At 43.0% G+C, this 17,953-nt stretch overlaps 1 protein-coding gene across 1 annotated transcript; it reads left to right on the forward strand.

The window, feature by feature from the left end:
- Positions 1 to 4,494: 4,494 nt before the first annotated feature.
- LOC143109427 (uncharacterized) lies at positions 4,495 to 17,457 on the forward strand. The gene is made up of 2 exons (XM_076272161.1): positions 4,495 to 4,585; positions 14,954 to 17,457. Exon 2 carries the CDS (start codon positions 15,565 to 15,567, stop codon positions 16,987 to 16,989), a length of 1,425 nt encoding a protein of 474 aa, XP_076128276.1. The 5' UTR covers positions 4,495 to 4,585; positions 14,954 to 15,564; the 3' UTR covers positions 16,990 to 17,457.
- Positions 17,458 to 17,953: the final 496 nt, after the last annotated feature.

The raw sequence follows: 17,953 nt of genomic DNA on the forward strand, positions 1-17,953 counted from the left end.
TATCATATGTGCTCAGTGAAACATATATATGTGCTCAGTGGAACGTATATCATATGTGCTCAGTGAAACGTATATATGTGCTCAGTGAAATGCTGGTCTGTGTGAACACTGAAGAGGAAAGGGCCTCATACTCTGACTGGCCTCAGTCTCAGGAGGGGGAAATAAAGCTCAATGGCCCCACCTAGTGGTGATCACATCAAAGGTCACTTCACTCATTTGTACATGTTGCTGTAGTGGATGCACATGTATTCCCAACACCAATTTGCTGGACGAATCAAAGAAAATGTGTTGTAGAATAGAAACCTGAGAATACACATCTGACATTTACTGTATTGTGTGTGTGTGTGAGCAATTAAAAAAAATAATCCTCATATTGAATTACAAGAACAGATGGCATTTGCAGGAATGTGAAAGTGAAAGCTCCACCCATAGCCTGCGTGGGCTATTTTCTTTCCTCGTGCCCAAACTAGAAGATGCTGTCATATAAAAGATGACTACGGGCCACTAGGTGGAGCTGTTCAGCTGAAATTCAACAGAGAGCTTTATTACAGTACCGGAGATCATCAGGCAGTCTCACCCCAAAATCTGAAGACAAAAGAAACTCATACCCTGTTACATTAACAAGAATCTTCCAGGATCTTCCGCTACACACGTGTGACTCAGATAATAGATGCAGTTAAGAACATTATTCATACCCCTGGCTGGCAAATCTTGATTTAATGTTGATTTTGACCAATATATTTGTTCTGAGTAAAAATGTCACTGTCACATGCCAAAAGGTTGCAAGACAATGTGGGAGAAACATGGAATCAAAAAAAGAAGCGTCTTCATCTTTTTTAACATTTTTGGCATGTCCAAAATTAATCATGCCCTTTTAAAATAAGTAATAGAAACATATTTATTTGCATTCACAGCTCTCAAAATGGTTCATATATATGCCACTCTAAAATATTGATATTGCTCTCGGTTAACCATTTCTTGCCTTCTTTGGCTGTATGTTTTGGATCATTGTGTGGTTTGATGGTCCAATGCTGCTTATTGGGGCAGGTGTCCTGGCAGACTGCCTGATCTTTTCCTCCAATAATCTTAATGTAGCCCCTTGTTTTAGTGTTACCATAGTGGTGGTAACTTGTCATTAGAGCAGGGGTGTCAAACATAAGGCTCGGGGGCCAGATCAGGCCCACCAGCAGGTTTCATACGGCCCCCCAGATGTTTTGGGTAGGAAGGGAAAATTAGAAAGAAAAGATATTCACATTTATAATGAGCAATTTATGTGATAAATTGATTAAACCTAGCACTACAAACCATCCTCAGGAAGGAAAAGGCCAAAAAACTGACATGGAAGTACAGTAGGGTGTTTCAAGAGAGAAAGAGCAGGATATGATGTCAGTAGATGATTTGTACTTGTTTGCTCATAAGTGGGTATAGTAAAGGAGTATATCATCAAACAACAATCTGATACTAATGCAGAGAAAAGAAAATGACCATGACGGCCCCCACGAGGTCTCATTCCAACAAATCCGGCCCACTGCCTAATATGAGTTTGACACCCCTGCATTAAAGAAACCTATAGCCGTGTGCATGACAGCCATCAATGTCTGGCCTTCAAAGGCCTCACTTCATCCCTGAAGGCCTAAAGCTGCAGACGCCACCAACACTGACACCATCCCCCCACCACACACACCATTCCCCCCCACACACACCATTCCCTCCCACACACACCATTCCCCACCACACACACATCATTCCCCACCACACACACACATCATTCCCCACCACACACATCCTACCCCACACACACACCATTCCCCACCACACACATCATACCCCCCACACACATCATTCCCCACCACACACACACCATTCCCCACCACACACATCATACCCCACACACACCATTCCCACCACACACATCATTCCCCACCACACACACCATTCCCCACCACACACACCATCCCCCCCCCACACACACCACCCCCCCCCCACACACACCATCCCCCCCCACACACATCATTCCCCACCACACACACCATTCCCCACCACACACACCATTCCCCACCACACACATCATTCCCCACCACACACACAATTCCCCACCACACACATCATTCCCCACCACACACACAATTCCCCACCACACACATCATTCCCCACCACAATGTCCCTGTGTCTGCACGTCTAATAGGTGGCCTGCCACCAGTGGCCCCATGTCTGCACGTCTAATCCTGTCTGCTGTGCTTTTGTTCTGAATGTGGATACCTGTGCATGTTTACAGGATTACATGTATGACCAAACTCTATTGCAAATTGGTAGGCCCTTCACAGACAGCAAAAGCCACAGTAAAGTACAAGTGTTCATGTAGGCTATAGCGGGCCTATCCGTGTGTTGTTCATGTCTAGCGGGCCTATCCGTGTGTTGTGTTGTTCATGTCTAGCAGGCCTATCCGTGTGTTGTGTTGTTCATGTCTAGCAGGCCTATCCGTGTGTTGTTCATGTCTAGCAGGCCTATCCGTGTGTTGTTCATGTCTAGCGTTCATGTCTAGCAGGCCTATCCGTGTGTTGTTCATGTCTAGCAGGCCTATCCGTGTGTTGTTCATGTCTAGCAGGCCTATCCGTGTGTTGTTCATGTCTAGCAGGCCTATCCGTGTGTTGTTCATGTCTAGCAGGCCTATCCGTGTGTTGTTCATGTACAGATGAAAATGTGAGGGAGACGAAGGAAAAACGGCAATATTTAATATATGTCCAGCAGGCTATTTAATCCGCATTCTCCAAAATGATTTTTTGACATTGACATGTTTTTTTTTTCAGTTTTCAAAGACTGATATAAAAAAGTAGTACAATATCTATATAATTAGGCTAGGCCATGAAAATGTGAAGGAGTCAGTACAACCATAGGCCTGTGCCACCATTTCATCAACACAGCAATATTTCATCATTAAATCATTACCATCATTAAATTAACTCTATGCCGAACTAGACTATGAAAATGTGGAGCAGACAATAGTAGGCTGTCATTAGTTAATCAACATGCGAAAACTATTTTGAAAATGTAGGCTATGTTTTTGCTTTAACTTTATGCACATAACTGTGATTGGTCAACTCGCTCTGTGTGTTGAGCCGGCTGCTTCAAGCAACCTGTGGTAGCATCATACTAGTTCGCTAACATAAGCTTTGCAAATAAACTCAGACATATTTTGGTTACAATGACGGGGTTATCCGATTGTAAACTATCTATCTGCCAGTAACGTTTTGAAATGAACACTTCGTATCGCCAACGAGCAGCAGTAGGAGTTCGTTCTAACAACCTTTGCGGTGGTGAGCGACGCAGACATAAGAGACACAAAACTTTGAAAGGTTTACGCCGACGTAAAGGCAACTGCATTGTGTCCATAGACATATACACTAGATGTCGCCTTGACTACTGCTGTTCATTGGAACGAATGCGTCAATCGAGACGCCATCTTGCTTCAGTGATCCACTCCTCTATAATGCATTAGCGTCAATCTGGGCAAAGATCTAGCGAAAATAAAATCACCATAAATCGTCAAAATCTCAAGCAATTATCTAGTTTTTTGGGTTGTTCCAACTGACAGGCATGTATTTATGGTTGAGTCTAGAGAAAACTAAGCTTAAGACGATAATAAAGATACATTTTACCCGTCTAGCCCCATAGACTCCCATTCATTCTGCACTAGCTAGCGGCGGCCCCTAGAGGAACAATGAGTAAACTGCAACCAGGTTCGATACAATGAAAGTAAACAGGCTCTTCTAGACAGGCTCTGGTTGAGGCCACATACCCCTCGTCTCGTTTACTCATGTAAATTGTAATCTCACCAGAAGCTGCTGTAGATCTGTAGAACATTTACCTCTGCTACTACATAGGCTACGCCAGTCGTTACTTTTATAATCATGGGTCAGTGCCATGGGCAAACGAGATGTAGCTGAATTCATAAATGACAAAGCCATGAGAAAGGTGATTTTCTTACGTTTCAACAACAAAGAAGCCGATCAGCCATCATTGTGAGAAGTTCCCAAATTTGTCGCTAATCGCTAAAAAGGTTTTCTATCGCTGGGGATGGCCAAACGTCGCTAAATAGGTAACGCTGACAATACAGGAGAACTAGTTTAGCGCTTCAGATCCCTGTACAAAGATGGCGGCGGTGTTGACGCATGCTGAGAAGCAGAAGGCGACATCTAGTGTATATATCTATGCATTGTGTCGACGCAGAAGCATAAATTCTATTCACCAGCACATCAGTGAGGGTGTTAACGTCGTATGCATCCACGCAAAAATGTATGGGCGTACAAATAGCAGTCGCTTTCAAAATAAAAACAACGATATTGATTTGCAGGCCGGTCAGGGAAAGCCCACGGGCCGTATGTTGCCCATGTATGACCAAGAACACACAGTTACAGGAAATTGAAAGTGAAAGTTCCTACGTCTGCTCATGCCCAAATTGGAGGATGCTCACGCCCATGCGGTGGTAGAATCACCACTGCAGTCTATCTACACATGACCTTCGCGTTATCTGCTGAAGTTTGTTTCTTTCCAAATCTTTCTTGTAATCTGCAGCTATTCTGTAAAGGTAAGTGAACTGATGTTCTACAATTCTACAAAATAATGAAGTGTGCTATGTGTTTGTGTTTGTGTTGCATATCATAGTTTTCAGCATTCTTAAAGTAATTTTTGTTATGGCATTTTCCAATTACTTCTTGTCATCATGTGTAACATATAACTGCCAGGGTTCTCGCGGATCCTTAAAAAGTCTTAAAAAGTCTTAAATACAACTTTCGGTTTTTAAGGCCTAAAAAAGTATTAAATTGTCTGGGATGTCTTTAATTTTTGAAAGGGAGGTATTAAATTTGCGCATGGGACCGCCAGCAAGTGCAAGAGAGCGAGAGCAATGTATCCATCCGGTTTTTCGTGTAGGCCTATTTAAAACGCAATTGTATAAGTGACTATAAGGCAACGGGAGGAAGTGTAGTGGTTGCAGAATGAAGATGTTTTTCACGGGTGTGGTTAAAGGTGTGAAAACGGTAATAATATGTACAAATATGCCTGACGTTTTCGTGGTGTAGCCGAGGCCTGAGCGATACGCAGGTAGCCTACGTGAGTGGTAGAATGAGCGGGAGAAAGAGTTGGTAAGCCAGTTGGGGGACATACGTTGGAAATTTAGGCAGGACATAGCCTATGGATTTTAAAAGCCCTGTCCGGTGCAGCCATAAGCCGGACGCTCATTTGTCCTTTTTGGAGTTGCGCTGGGCATCATGGTTTGGTTTCACAAACTATGGACGCGAAGACTGCTGGTCAAATTATGCGCAGTGCTTCTGTCACTCGTCTGATAATTTGCTGCGAATGAAGGAACCACAGACTGACAGAAAAAGAAAACAAACGTTTTCGCAATCAGAAGGAAATACTGTACATGTTAAGTTGATCTGTTTGCATCTTTCCAGCGTGTGTTGCTGGCCTAGCCTAGGGAAGAAAATAGCTGTCTACGTTATAATACCTGTAATATCTGTCAACAGCTTGCTTGCCAGCCTTTCCCAGTAGGCCTACTTCGCAAAAGTTGTGAATCTGCATTTTTTTTAATGTCGGCGACTGGCTACATAAAAAATAAAACGTGCGTTCATAATACGTGCGTGTTTGAGATGAAACCAGCAGTTTACAGCAGGATCCGAGGAGGACCTGTCTCTTAATTAATTTAAAACAAGTCAATGGTTTTACAATGTTTCAGTCAAGCTTTGGTTGGTTTATTAGGTATGCAAAATGTAAAGTCGTGGATTAACTTTAAATTGCTGTGCTGCATATGGGACAATAGATGCACATAGTAAATTATATAAAGTAGGCCTATTAAAATATTTAAATAGCTTAGTCTAACTTTGAAAAAAATATTGAAGGGAATCCAGTCCAGTGCACATGTGTCTGGCAAGTAGCCTAGGCTACTACAGACAGGTGAAGAACATTCAGCCTCAGCCAGTAATCACAACCAGATATGTACAGCCAGCTTCAAAAGCAAGCAGCCCAGACCCTAAAATTGGGCATTTATAGCTGTGAAGGTAATTCACACACAATTATTTTTCTTTCTCGCCAAAATATATGTGGCAACTTCTGTAGACATCCAAAATGGGGTGGGGGTTAAAATTAGCAGGGGAAAAAAACTATTGCATAAAACAATTTTAAGTTGTCGTATGTATCTTTTTGCCGTGGTATAGTCTTAATTTTTCCATTTAGATGTCTTGAAAAGGTCTTAAAAGTCTTTAAATTTGCACTTGGAAAATGTGCAGATACCCTGAACTGCATGTGAGCGACGACTGGCTTGTAGCATTGAACGATCTCTGTCCACACTGAATCCGTTAAATATGCTGGTCATCCTGGAACACAGGATGCGCTGCTCGAGGCATGCTGCAGCTTGCCAGTAGCCATAGATATATACTGACTAGATGTCGCCTTGACTACTGCTGTTCATTGGAACGAATGCGTTAATCGAGACGCCATCTTGCCGCGGTGGCCCACTCCTCCATAATGCTTTAACGTCAATCTGAGCAAAGATCTAGCGAAAATAAAATCACCATTAATCGTCAAAATCTCAAGCAATTATCTAGTTTTTGGGTTGTTCCAACTGACAGGTATGTATTTATGGTCGAGTCTAGAGAAAACTAAGCTTTTGACGATAATAAAGATACATTTTACCCATCTAGCCCCATAGACTCCCATTCATTCTGCACTAGCAAGCGGCGGTCCCTAGAGGAACAATGAGTGAACTGCAACCAGGTTCGATACAATGAAAGTAAACAGGCTCTCCGTAGACAGGCTCTGCGTTGAGGCCACATACCTCTCGTCTCGTTTACTCGTGTAAGTTGTAATCTTACCAGAAGTTGCTGTAGATCTGTAGAACATTTACTTCCGTGCTTTAACGTGGTCTGCTACTTCATACGCCAGTCGTTACTTTTTTAATCATGGGCCAATGCTATGGGCAAACGAGATGTAGCTTAATTCACAAATGACAAAGCCATGAGAAAAGTGATTTTCTTACGTTTCAACAACAACGAAACCGAGTTTGCCATCATTGTGAGAAGTTCCCAAATTTGTCACTAATAGCTAAAAAGGTTTTCTGTCGCTGGGGATGGCCAAACGTCGCTAAATAGGTAACACTGACAATACGGGAGAACTAGTTTAGAGCTTCAGATCCCCGCTACAAGATGGCGGCGGTGTTGACGCATGCTGAGAAGCCGAAGGCGACATCTAGTCAGTATATATATCTATGGCCAGTAGCGTGGCCTTGGCCTGTCTACGTACTTCCGGTCGATTGCTTTTCCCTACAGTACTCCGTCTGGAATAGGTTGATTCACGCTCGTTTACTTCGGCAGTTGGGCAGCCGACCAACCAGTGAACAGAGGGCGTCCCTGAGAGCGATTACGTAGCCTACCCAGGCATAGGGAGGGAAAGTAATCTCATCGCCATCTAGTGGTTGCGTACCTAGAGTTTAGCGGAGTGGATGGGATTTTTTTTTAGAAAAAATATACCTCGGTGCACATTGGGATCTTAATTTAATGCCTTTCATATGTTAGGCACTGGGGTCACCTCTATTGCTTCAAGTGGTCATACCTTATTTTAGGATTAGTTGAGTTGTTTTCAGTTTTTGCCGTAACATGGTGATAATGGACTACAGTTGCATGTGATGTCACAGGTTTGGGCTCTTAATCTTTAACTGATCAATACGGCAATTTGCTTAACTGGCTTAAAGGAATTATCCGGAGTAAAATGCACTTTAGAACGATTTACGGATGATTGGGGGTACATACGTTGAGTTGACATCAAAATCATGTCATTCGGATGTCTTTTGAGAAAGTTCGATTGTACCGTTTTCAGTCACAACTCGTAGCCTGGAAGTGAGCGGGGCATTTCAATTGCGCCGCTACTAAACGCTATTTTTATACCTCTTCTACAGTTCCAAACAACATTTCCGGAAATGTTGCCATCTTTGCCGCCATCTTCAGGGGAAAGTCCGTAGGAGTCTTATTGCTGAGTGTGTTGTAACACGCTCTGGAAATTCACAATTTCGTCGCCGTTTTTAAAAAAAAAAAAAACATAGTCCAGTATTTCTTTCGAAATTGAAATGAAGTTGTATGGACTGGACTATGTTTTTTTTGTGAATTTCCAGAGCGTGTTACAACACACTCAGCAATAAGACTCCTACGGACTTTCCCCTGAAGAGGCAGCAAAGATGGCAACATTTCCGGAAAGGTACTGGCTTGATGAAATTCATTCTGGACTCTCTATTCGACCACATAAAGACCTCGGGATACTTCGGTTTGGCTTTAGGGACCCTCTACTCACTACCACGTAAGTGTTATGTTGTTTGGAACTGTAGAAGAGGTATAAAAATAGCGTTTTGTAGCGGCGCAATTGAAATGCCCCGCTCACTTCCAGGCTACGAGATGTGACTGAAAACGGTACAATCGAACTTTCTCAAAACACATCCGAATGACATGATTTTGATGTCAACTCAACGTATGCACCCCCAATCATCCGTAAATCGATCTAAAGTGCATTTTACTCCGGATAATTCCTTTAACATATTTTTGTAATAACGGAAGGTGATGTAAACAGCGTGGTGATAACCTTTATGTCTGGATAACTGGTGTTGTGCTTCTACTCACATGAAGAGCTGACAGTAAGTGTTAAGTGTCAATGCTAACCAGGCTAATAAACAAACCATGCTAACGTGAGTAACGTTGAAGGGTATAGTCACGTGACTTCTTTTGTAGTTCGTTTATGAAACAAAAGGAGCAATTTCGATTTTTTTAAATAAGGCAAAATAGTGTCTGACATTTTCACAGTTAGAAGATTATTACTGTATAGACACTGAAAAATATTTTTGGTGGATAACATCGCTGATTTGGCTTCACAATATTTGAAAAAAAAAATAGGTCTATGGGACTTAACATTGGAGCTGCTCTTCGATAGGAACGCAACCACTTGGGGCGCTGGTTTTCACTTTCCCTCCCTATGGTGTTTCAATTACTACGTCCCCGCCCCTGAAGCAGATCGCTTGGAATACATCAACGTAGGGAGCGAAAAGGGCTTATACTTATGAAATACTATACTTTGAGCAAATGTAAATAATAGTTTAGCCTATTAACAGGAGTGTCATGAACGAAGTCATGACTTTAGTCATAGATTGTGTCACTTGAAATAGGCTACGAACATACCCGAGTCAAACTGTAGTTTAGTAGACTACATGGTCGGGTCAAAATCGCTATTTTTCAAACACTAAGAAGGCTCGACATAACTTGAAACTTTGATCGAAGCATCATCAGTGTCTCTACATATGAACTCGAGCATTAAGAACATTGTTCGTTGTTTTGGACAACTCACTCCTTGCAAGATGGCAACATGGTAGCAAGCAGAAAAAACAAGTGAGTTGTTCAAAACCTCTCTTTTAGTAAACTCTGTGTACACGAACAATGTTCTCAATGCTCGAGTTCATGTGTAGAGACACTGATGATACTTCGATCAAAGTTTCATGTTGTGTCGAGCCTTCATAGTATTTGAAAAATAGCGATTTTGACATGATTGTATCAAAAAAGTAGTAGCCCTATTGAATCTCATTCAAAAGGTAATTTCACCCGAAAACGACAACGCATACAAGCTTAAAAGTGGCGCTTTGGACATACTTATGCATTTATATTAAAGTTTGACTTGGGTACATTCACAAAACACTATATGATGCATTTTGGCGAGAGTTACGCAGATGAAACGTGAGATTGTTTGCTGATAAGATGCACCCGTGCTTGTTATCGGCGTGCTGCAGAGAAACTTCTCTGTATGACGAAACGCCGGTTGTTAGTGATTGGTTCAAAGCGGTTCTAAGGAACTCCAATGATTTTAAACCTCAAACTGTGCCCTCCCACCCGGAAATAAACGAACGCCTATGGATCTAGGCCAGACTCTCTGCGAAGTCAGAAGGCGTGTTCGACTTGAGGCAGATCTGTGCAGATCTGACTTGATGTGATGCATGCTGGGTTAAACACAATGCATACTGGGATGGACGCAATGCTTGCTGGTTAGAAATTCTGTCCGACTTCTGTCAGCCGGGGAGGGACTTACCACCGTGACACCATGTCACATGACTTTAAAATATCGCAGGAGTCTTAGCCTGCAGACAGATCTTGCAGTTGCCTTCCACGAGCTGCACGAGCTAAAACACGCCCTCATGACGTCAGTTCAAAGACGTGATAGGGCCATTTGGGAGGAATGTCCTCATGACGATTATGACGGGAGTCTCATGCTGCTTCCTTATGTTGGAATATGGGAAAATAAACAGAAATCGAAGGGATACCTTCTTATACGTGATTTCTGCAACAATGGTAGGCTAGCCTACTGAAAACGTTTGGATATTCTGTTATTTTCTGCTGTTGGCTAAATAGATAGACACACATATAGGGGAAACACTTGATATTGCATTTATGTGCAGGCCTGTTAACTGTATGACAACAGTGGTTTATTTAAACTACATCATAAGAATTTATTTCGTCAGTCATCATGCTCATTTTAATGAGTAAGAATGAAAGTTCTGCTGTGTTTATTGCAAACAACATTCCGCGATATCTCCCGCGAGTCACGTCAGGCAGACTGTCTGTCCGGGATCAGCTGCCCTCTGTTGTAGCTCCTCCCGGCTAGCCTCTGAAGATCACGTTTACGTAGTAAGCCAGACCAAGTCAGACTCAGTCCATCTCAAACAAGCCTAGAGAGTCTGGTTTCCAGGCTAGCTTGCCAGCGGAAGAGACGCTATATTCACGCGAGAGGCAAATCGCTGTGACATACATTAGACATGAAGATAGTCGCAGATGATCAAAGTGAAATGAAATAGGATAGGGGTCTCAAGCTCCCGGCCCCCGTCCGGCACAATTCCGACCCGCGACCTAATGTCAAAATAATAATGTAATTCGGCCCTTGAGGGTATTTTTAATTGCGACAAACAACGACACTAATCAAAATATACGATAGATCCAAGTACGGTGACAGATCTCATTTGTACTCTCCTCCACTTAGTTGCTAGACATCCAGAGCTTCGATTCAAGCCCAAATTCGTTTTCAGGAAGTTGGCTGGACGTTTGATATTCAGTTGACATTCGATTTTAACTTCCCCTTTATTCGAGATCGACAACGCAATTCAGCTCAATGGCGTGATCAGGGTTGAATAAAGTTGACATTATTACAGAGTATCAAGCGAAAACAACTAGGCCTAAATTATTATTGCTAGACATTGCTAACCGACATAAAGCTTCACAGCACTTCACCGCCTGTGGTCTGTGTAAGGGACCGTTATGTAGGTTATCTTATTTACCACAATTATTATACTATATCTCTTGTTATTTCATTGTTACAATGTATAGCCGGTGTTCCAGTTTAGATGGTGAGCATGTCAACTTGTGATATTTGCGTAAAATCAGTGAATATTCAACAAGACCCTGCCTACTTGTTAACAGCGCTTTGCTCTGCCTCCGCCCCTCGAGTGCCGGAGGTTCACATTTTCAGGAAGAATATGAAGAAAGATCTTGTCGAAACCACGCGGAAATCACATATTCATGTATAATGCATGTCCCCTTAAAGCATTATCCACACAAAATGCTGTGCAAACAGGAACGTGTCAAAGTAAAACAACAAAGGTTTTGTTGGGTTTCAAAGTCTTGCGGAGGCAAAATGTTCAGTGCAGTAAGCACTAATACCACTTCACCACAGAGAGCGGATACTATTCATTAGTCTATAGCAGGGATTCCCAAACTGTGGTACGCGTACCCCCGGTGGTACGCGAGCTGCTTCTAGGGCAGTGGTTCTTAACTGGTCTGGCTTTGGGACACACAATTTTCCATGTTCATGAAGTCACGACCCATATATATTTTATAGCGTTCAAGACAACAGATTTGGTGAGCTACATGCTAAGAAAGGCGAAGTGCCCGTAGGCCTATTTGTTTGGAACATGCTGTTTGGCATTACATTTGTGAAGTCTCCAACTCCTGATGTCACCTTAAAGTACTTGACAGGTCTGTCTTTGACAGGTGTACTTTATTATGAGGCATTTTCACTCAAGTTCCTGCAATTGTGAACATCGCACACTGTGGATTCTGCACCATTTCGTCTCAATTTAAGTCTGTTTGAAATGGGCGATTTCTTCTTTTTTTTAACCACAAGCTCCGAGACCCACTTTTGGGTCCCGACCCACCGGTTAAGAACCACTGTTCTAGGGGGTAGCGAGATGAAAAGAGCTATGGCGGACAGGTGTAAAATTAAAATGTTAAATCTTTTGTAATTAATTCATGAATAAATACATAATTTCGAATCAGGTCATAATGATATGGAAACATGAAATTAAAGGATATCATTTATAAACTCTGTATGTGTTCATCAAAAAAAGGGCAGCTTATTAAACATGACGCCTGGAATAGCTAATAGAATGCGTTACTTTTGAATGCGTTGGATGGTCTGTGGTCCGTGGGGGGAAAGTTTCGCGGATATAACAGGTTTTTGAAAACAACAAAAACAGAAAGGAGGGAAGGAGCAAAGCTAGGAGTTATTTCAGATGGGCAAGAAAGGTAACATTAAGCTAGGCTTTACATTTAACAAACTGAAGGTAGCCTAAGTTTAGCCTTTCTAGGCTGTATAGCCTAATGTTGTCCAAACGAATACATCCTTGTCAGGCGTTGTTGTAGGCCTATTATAAGATATTGTATGTGGATGTAGTTAGGCTACTTTTCATAACTTTTTAACTGACCAAAATGCACGCACCTAAAACCGGGTAACGGACAACTATTGTCAACGTAGGGGGGGGGGGGGGGTTATAGAATGCGTTACGTTTTTATGTGTTTATGTGTCGGATGGTGGGGGTACGTGAGCCGAGTCGGAATGTAGGCGGTGGTACGCAGGGGGAAAAGTTTGGGAACCGCTGGTCTATAGTAAAGTAGTCTACTAGCCACTGATATCCTGATGTCCATGTTAACTGGTATTAGCACATTACATGAACAAACACAGCGAATGCAAGTCTTGACTAATGCAGATTAATTTAGCTTCAAACCGTTACAACAAACTGGCATGACCTCAGACGTTGTTCGCTTTTGGGAGCAGAAATGATAAGTTAGCAGCAATACATACCCTGGCTAACCAGTTGCACCACCAATTCTAGATAGAAACGTTCCCCTAACCATGTGAATTAAAAAACCTTTAAAAAACCATTTAGGTAGTCAAAGCATTATTGGAACGTTAAAATAACCATCACAGTAGGTTATGCCAAAAAAAAAATCTGTTTTTGAATAATAAACATACAAACTCAGGTATGAAATTGTTTTGATTTATTATATGAGTCCTTGAATGATGAACTTCTTTATTATGCACTGTCTGCAGGCACTTATATTTCATTCCTCAGGTGCATTCAGTCCTCCACTGCTGTCCACTTTCCACCGATCTGCAAGATAAATAAAAACAAACCTTATACATCCATTGTGCCGCCCACCCCCCCCACACACACACACCTGCTGCAGCTAACGCCACGAATACAATTGAATTCTGTGGGAAACACTGGGTGCCAAAGATCAAACCAACAAAAAGTGAGGTATATGAGGAATGAGGAAAATAAGGTGGATTTGTGACAGTGTTGTGAAGGACCTTTTTTGTCATCTTTTCCTAAAAGTGGCCTAACAGCAGTAGATTTGAATTATAAACTTTTTTTTATCTCAATGTTAAACTCACTTATTTACCTTACTGTGCCTTACACAGTCTAGAACACATTGACTGTTATAGTGCATCAAAACATTCCACCACAGTCTGGTCTCGCATGTAGGTGTAGCAGGCCCAGAAGAGGTCTTTTTGTCTTCATCACGTTCCTCCATTTTACATTTGGGCAGCCATGGCCTACTGGTTAGCACTTTGGACTTGTACCAGGAGGGCTGCTGGTTCGAACCCCAACCAGTAGGCACGGCTGAAGTGCCCTTGAGCAAGGCACCTAACCCCTCACTGCTCCCCGAGCGCCGCTGTTGTTGCAGGCAGCTCACTGCGCCGGGATTAGTGTGTGCTTCACCTCACTGTGTGTTCACTGTGTGCTGAGTGTGTTTCACTGATTCACGGATTGGGATAAATGTAGAGACCAAATTTCCCTCACGGGATCAAAAGAGTATATATACTTATACTTACTTACTTATACATATTAAAGTGTCTTGTATTCATCTGTTCTTTGTGTGAGGTTTGTGCCTTGCTTTTGCCTGTTTGGTGGTAAGGTAATGTAACGGTCTAGTCAAGTCAAGTGTATCTGTTCATGTCAAGTTTTCTGAAGAGGTTACTGTGTGAAAGAGGACACAATAAGCCTAGCTTGCTCCCACCTCCGTTCTGTCTTCACTTGGGTCCAATCTGCATTCCTGGCCTGCTGGCTGTGACAATAGCCCAATTTAACTCTGTTACGGCTCCTACACACAGTTGCGTGCGTTGCAGTGCTGAAGACGCATCCCGTTCACTTTACATGGGCTCACGTCATCCGTTGCCCAACTGAATTGTGGGTCCATTGCGTCGCGTTTCTCCCGTCGCTCGCGTTGAGAAGTTTAGCTGTTGCTGCACCGACAGACGGCACCGGCCAATCAAGCCAATCTACGGACGGCACCAACCAATCACATTACGGTTATACTTCAAGTCATTTGCATAGCCACCGTCGGGAACACCCACTGGCATGCGTCGACGGAACGCAACTGTGTGTAGAAGCTGTTAAAGCCAGAGTGTGTTATTATGTTATTATTGAGTTAACATTGACAGCCCAACTGTAAATGTAAAAGTGAGTTTAACAGTAGTGCTTTTTTACATTTGGAAATGTTAACTGTGCAGGATAAAACTATGTGTAACATTTAAACCCCAAATGACACATATTGTATAAGGCTGTGAAAGAGCTGAGCATTCATTTTGTGTGTTTCAGAAATCCTCCTGAGGAAGGATGCCGGTGCTCACAGGTGCCCTAGTGGATGTGTCTGGGTCTATGAGGAGCAGTATTGGCGGCAGAGTGGACGAGAGAGGAGGAAGCTGGGCACGGTCCATCTTTAAAGTGGTGGATGACCTGATAAAGAACGATGTCGCCAGTTCCAACCATGTGTTTGCTGTAGGAGTTGGAGCATCCTGCCAACCAGAAGTATTTGACCTGCTGAACACACTGAAGACAACAAAAAACTCTTCTAGTAGTGCTAGTTCTAGTAGAAGCAAAAGAGACATTCTTGAGGACATTCTGACAATCCTTGAAAATAATGGTGCATATAGGGTTCGTGAGTGGGCAAGAATGAATGTGTTACTCTCTGCTGTTAGTTATGACAAGGCTGGAATGATACTGGACAAGTTGCAGCAGAGCCCAGACTTCACAAGGAGATTTGTATATGATTGTTTGCCAGAGCAATGTAGTAAACCAGACAGTTCTGTATTTTAATTTTTTACGGGAGCTGTTAACAGCTTCATTCCTCTAGCTACTGAGAGTTCAATCAGGGAAGTGGTAAGAAAAGGAATGAAACTGACTTGGTTGGTGTTGGTGAAGCTGCAGTTATGACGGTCCATGAGGCTCAGGAGATCCTCCGTGGCTCTGTTGGAGATAGAGAGCTGACTGATGAGCGAGTCGATGAGCTTATGGAGGCGGTGAAGCTGTTTATATATGGTGGCACTCCTCTTATGAAGGCCTTAAACCATGCCAGGAAATTGTTTGCCCTCCCACAGTATCGGGAACACCACAAACTCCTCTTCGTGCTCTCTGATGGTCAGCCAACCGATGGGGATGACCCGCCTCTCACAGCCTTATCTGCTCTGGGTGTTACGGTCGTTAGCTGTTTCATTACAGATCGATCAATATCGGATCCATTACGGCTATATAGCAATCTGGACCCAGAGTGGACAGAGGCTGCTAAGTTCATGTTTAGAATGAGCTCTTCTATCAGAACTGAGCTGATTCCACGGACCATTTTTGTGAAGAGAGACTGGAAGATTGACATAGCGAATAATGAAACCAAGCTCTTCTGCCAGGTCAACCACCCTGAGATAATCAAAGACGTGTGTGACTTAGCAAGAAACATAGTCTGTTGCCAAGATGCACTGTCAGACGCTCTTGCGACAGTGTCTGTGGACGTGTACATCAACCAGACCAAAGAGCGCTTTGGTGCCAAAAGACAGAAGCTCGGCACGTGTTATGCCAACGCATCCGCAGCCGTCCTGCACCTGGCCATGAAACGCATCGTGGGACGTGTCGGTGGATATCCAGATTTTTTCGAGATCCGCGACAAACTGATCGATAAGCATGGGTGGCATGGGGCCAACATATTTAAAGTATTACAAGAGGTGTGTCCTCAGTACCGTCTCCAGTACAGGCAGGTAGATGCCGTTGGTGCAGTGAAGGCTGTTGCTGCCAAGCGATCAGTAATTGCTTTTTTCTTTCTCACAGAGGAAGATCCTAAAAATCCAGGTAATCCCCCCTATGAGTGGGATTCATTCTCACAATTCTATAAAGACAACCCACGTGGCATACTGACCAGGTCAGAGATTGATATCAGCAAGCGCCCATATGGTGCTAAGCTTGCAGGCCATGCTGTCGCCCTGACCAGTTACAACAACGAGTGCCTACGGCTGATGAACTCCTGGGGCAGTGACTGGGCAGACGGGGGCTTCTTCAGGGTGCAGAATGCTGACGTCCTCGGTCTTGAGTTTGTTGATGTGTTCTGGACTTTGGATGACCTGGAACAAGAGGAGAAAGATGCGTATGCTCGAGATGGTGCCGAGAAAGCTAAACAGCTGCTGGATTCTCTGCAGGGCTTAAAGAGTGCAAAGTACAGATGCCCTTTGTGTTCTGTTGAGTCAAACGTGAGGGACTTCTCTGGTCACCTAGGGGAGGTAAAATGCCCACAGTGTAGCAGAACCTTCAGAGTTAAAGATAGTGGAGGTGATTTAGCTCTGAACATGTACTTGACATCACTCAGTCGCTAAGGATCACTCAGTCGCTAAGGATCACATCACTAATGGCCTGTGCCTACCCTTGGAGAAGAACTAAACAACCCTGGGACCACAGCAACACCATACTACAGTATACTACACATAAGTACTGCCCTGTGGGGGGACACCTGTAGATGTAGATCATCAACACAAAATCCTATAGTTTACTTAAAAACACTTACTGATTTCTTTGTGATTATTATGACCATTATTATTAGTCAGCGTCAGGTTTTTTTTTAACCTTTTTTACCGTTTTCTCCGGTGTGTGTTTGACGAGGAGTTTTGGTCTCTTTGCTCAGGTTCCACTCTTGCCAATGTTTGCCTTGCTCACTCTAAAGCTAATGCTCACTCTAAAGCTAATGCTCACTCTGAAGCTAATGCTCACTCTGAAGCTAATGTTTACTCTGAAGCTAATGTTTACTCCTTATAATGACAAATAATAAATGCTGGTAAATAAATGCTGTTCTGGTTAAATGCTAACAGTCTGTTTGAGTGTCTGCTTGGGCCCTGGGGAAGATGAGTAACATCTGTTTTATCTTTGCCACCCCTAGATGGGTCATGAGAGGTCACCTTGACCTTTTAGCAGTTTTGAAGTGGTTTGACCATGTTACTTTTTTTGCATTTGCATTTGCTAAAGCACAGTTTCTGAAATCCTGGTCCTAATCCTCCTCTTACCTAGTTTTTTTTAAACGATTATCCTAATTGGCCTTCGCTTTTAAAGTGCAAAGCTGAATTCTCTTCTCTGATTGTTTTGACTGCATTCTGGGTTCAGGTAACTAATAAATGAGTATGTGTATTTCAATAGCAGTGTTTAGCACAGGTAACTGATAAATGAGTGTGTGTATTTCAATAGCAGTGTTTAGCACAGGTAACTGATAAATGAGTGTGTGTATTTCAATGGCAGTGTTTAGCAGTAACGCAAAGGCCTTTAGAGGCTCTGGGGATGTGGATAATAGTA

The sequence above is a fragment of the Alosa pseudoharengus genome, unplaced genomic scaffold (assembly GCF_046254945.1).
Source record: "Alosa pseudoharengus isolate Yale_2024_CS ecotype anadromous, Long Island Sound unplaced genomic scaffold, YU_APseudo_1.1 YU_APseudo_1.1_scf_7, whole genome shotgun sequence".
Classification (NCBI taxonomy): Eukaryota; Metazoa; Chordata; class Actinopteri; order Clupeiformes; family Clupeidae; genus Alosa; species Alosa pseudoharengus.

What these genes read in the sequence shown, in the direction of transcription:
- LOC143109427 (XM_076272161.1), top strand. Translation starts at nt 15,565, where the DNA reads ATGACGGTCCATGAGGCTCAGGAGATCCTCCGTGGCTCTGTTGGAGAT.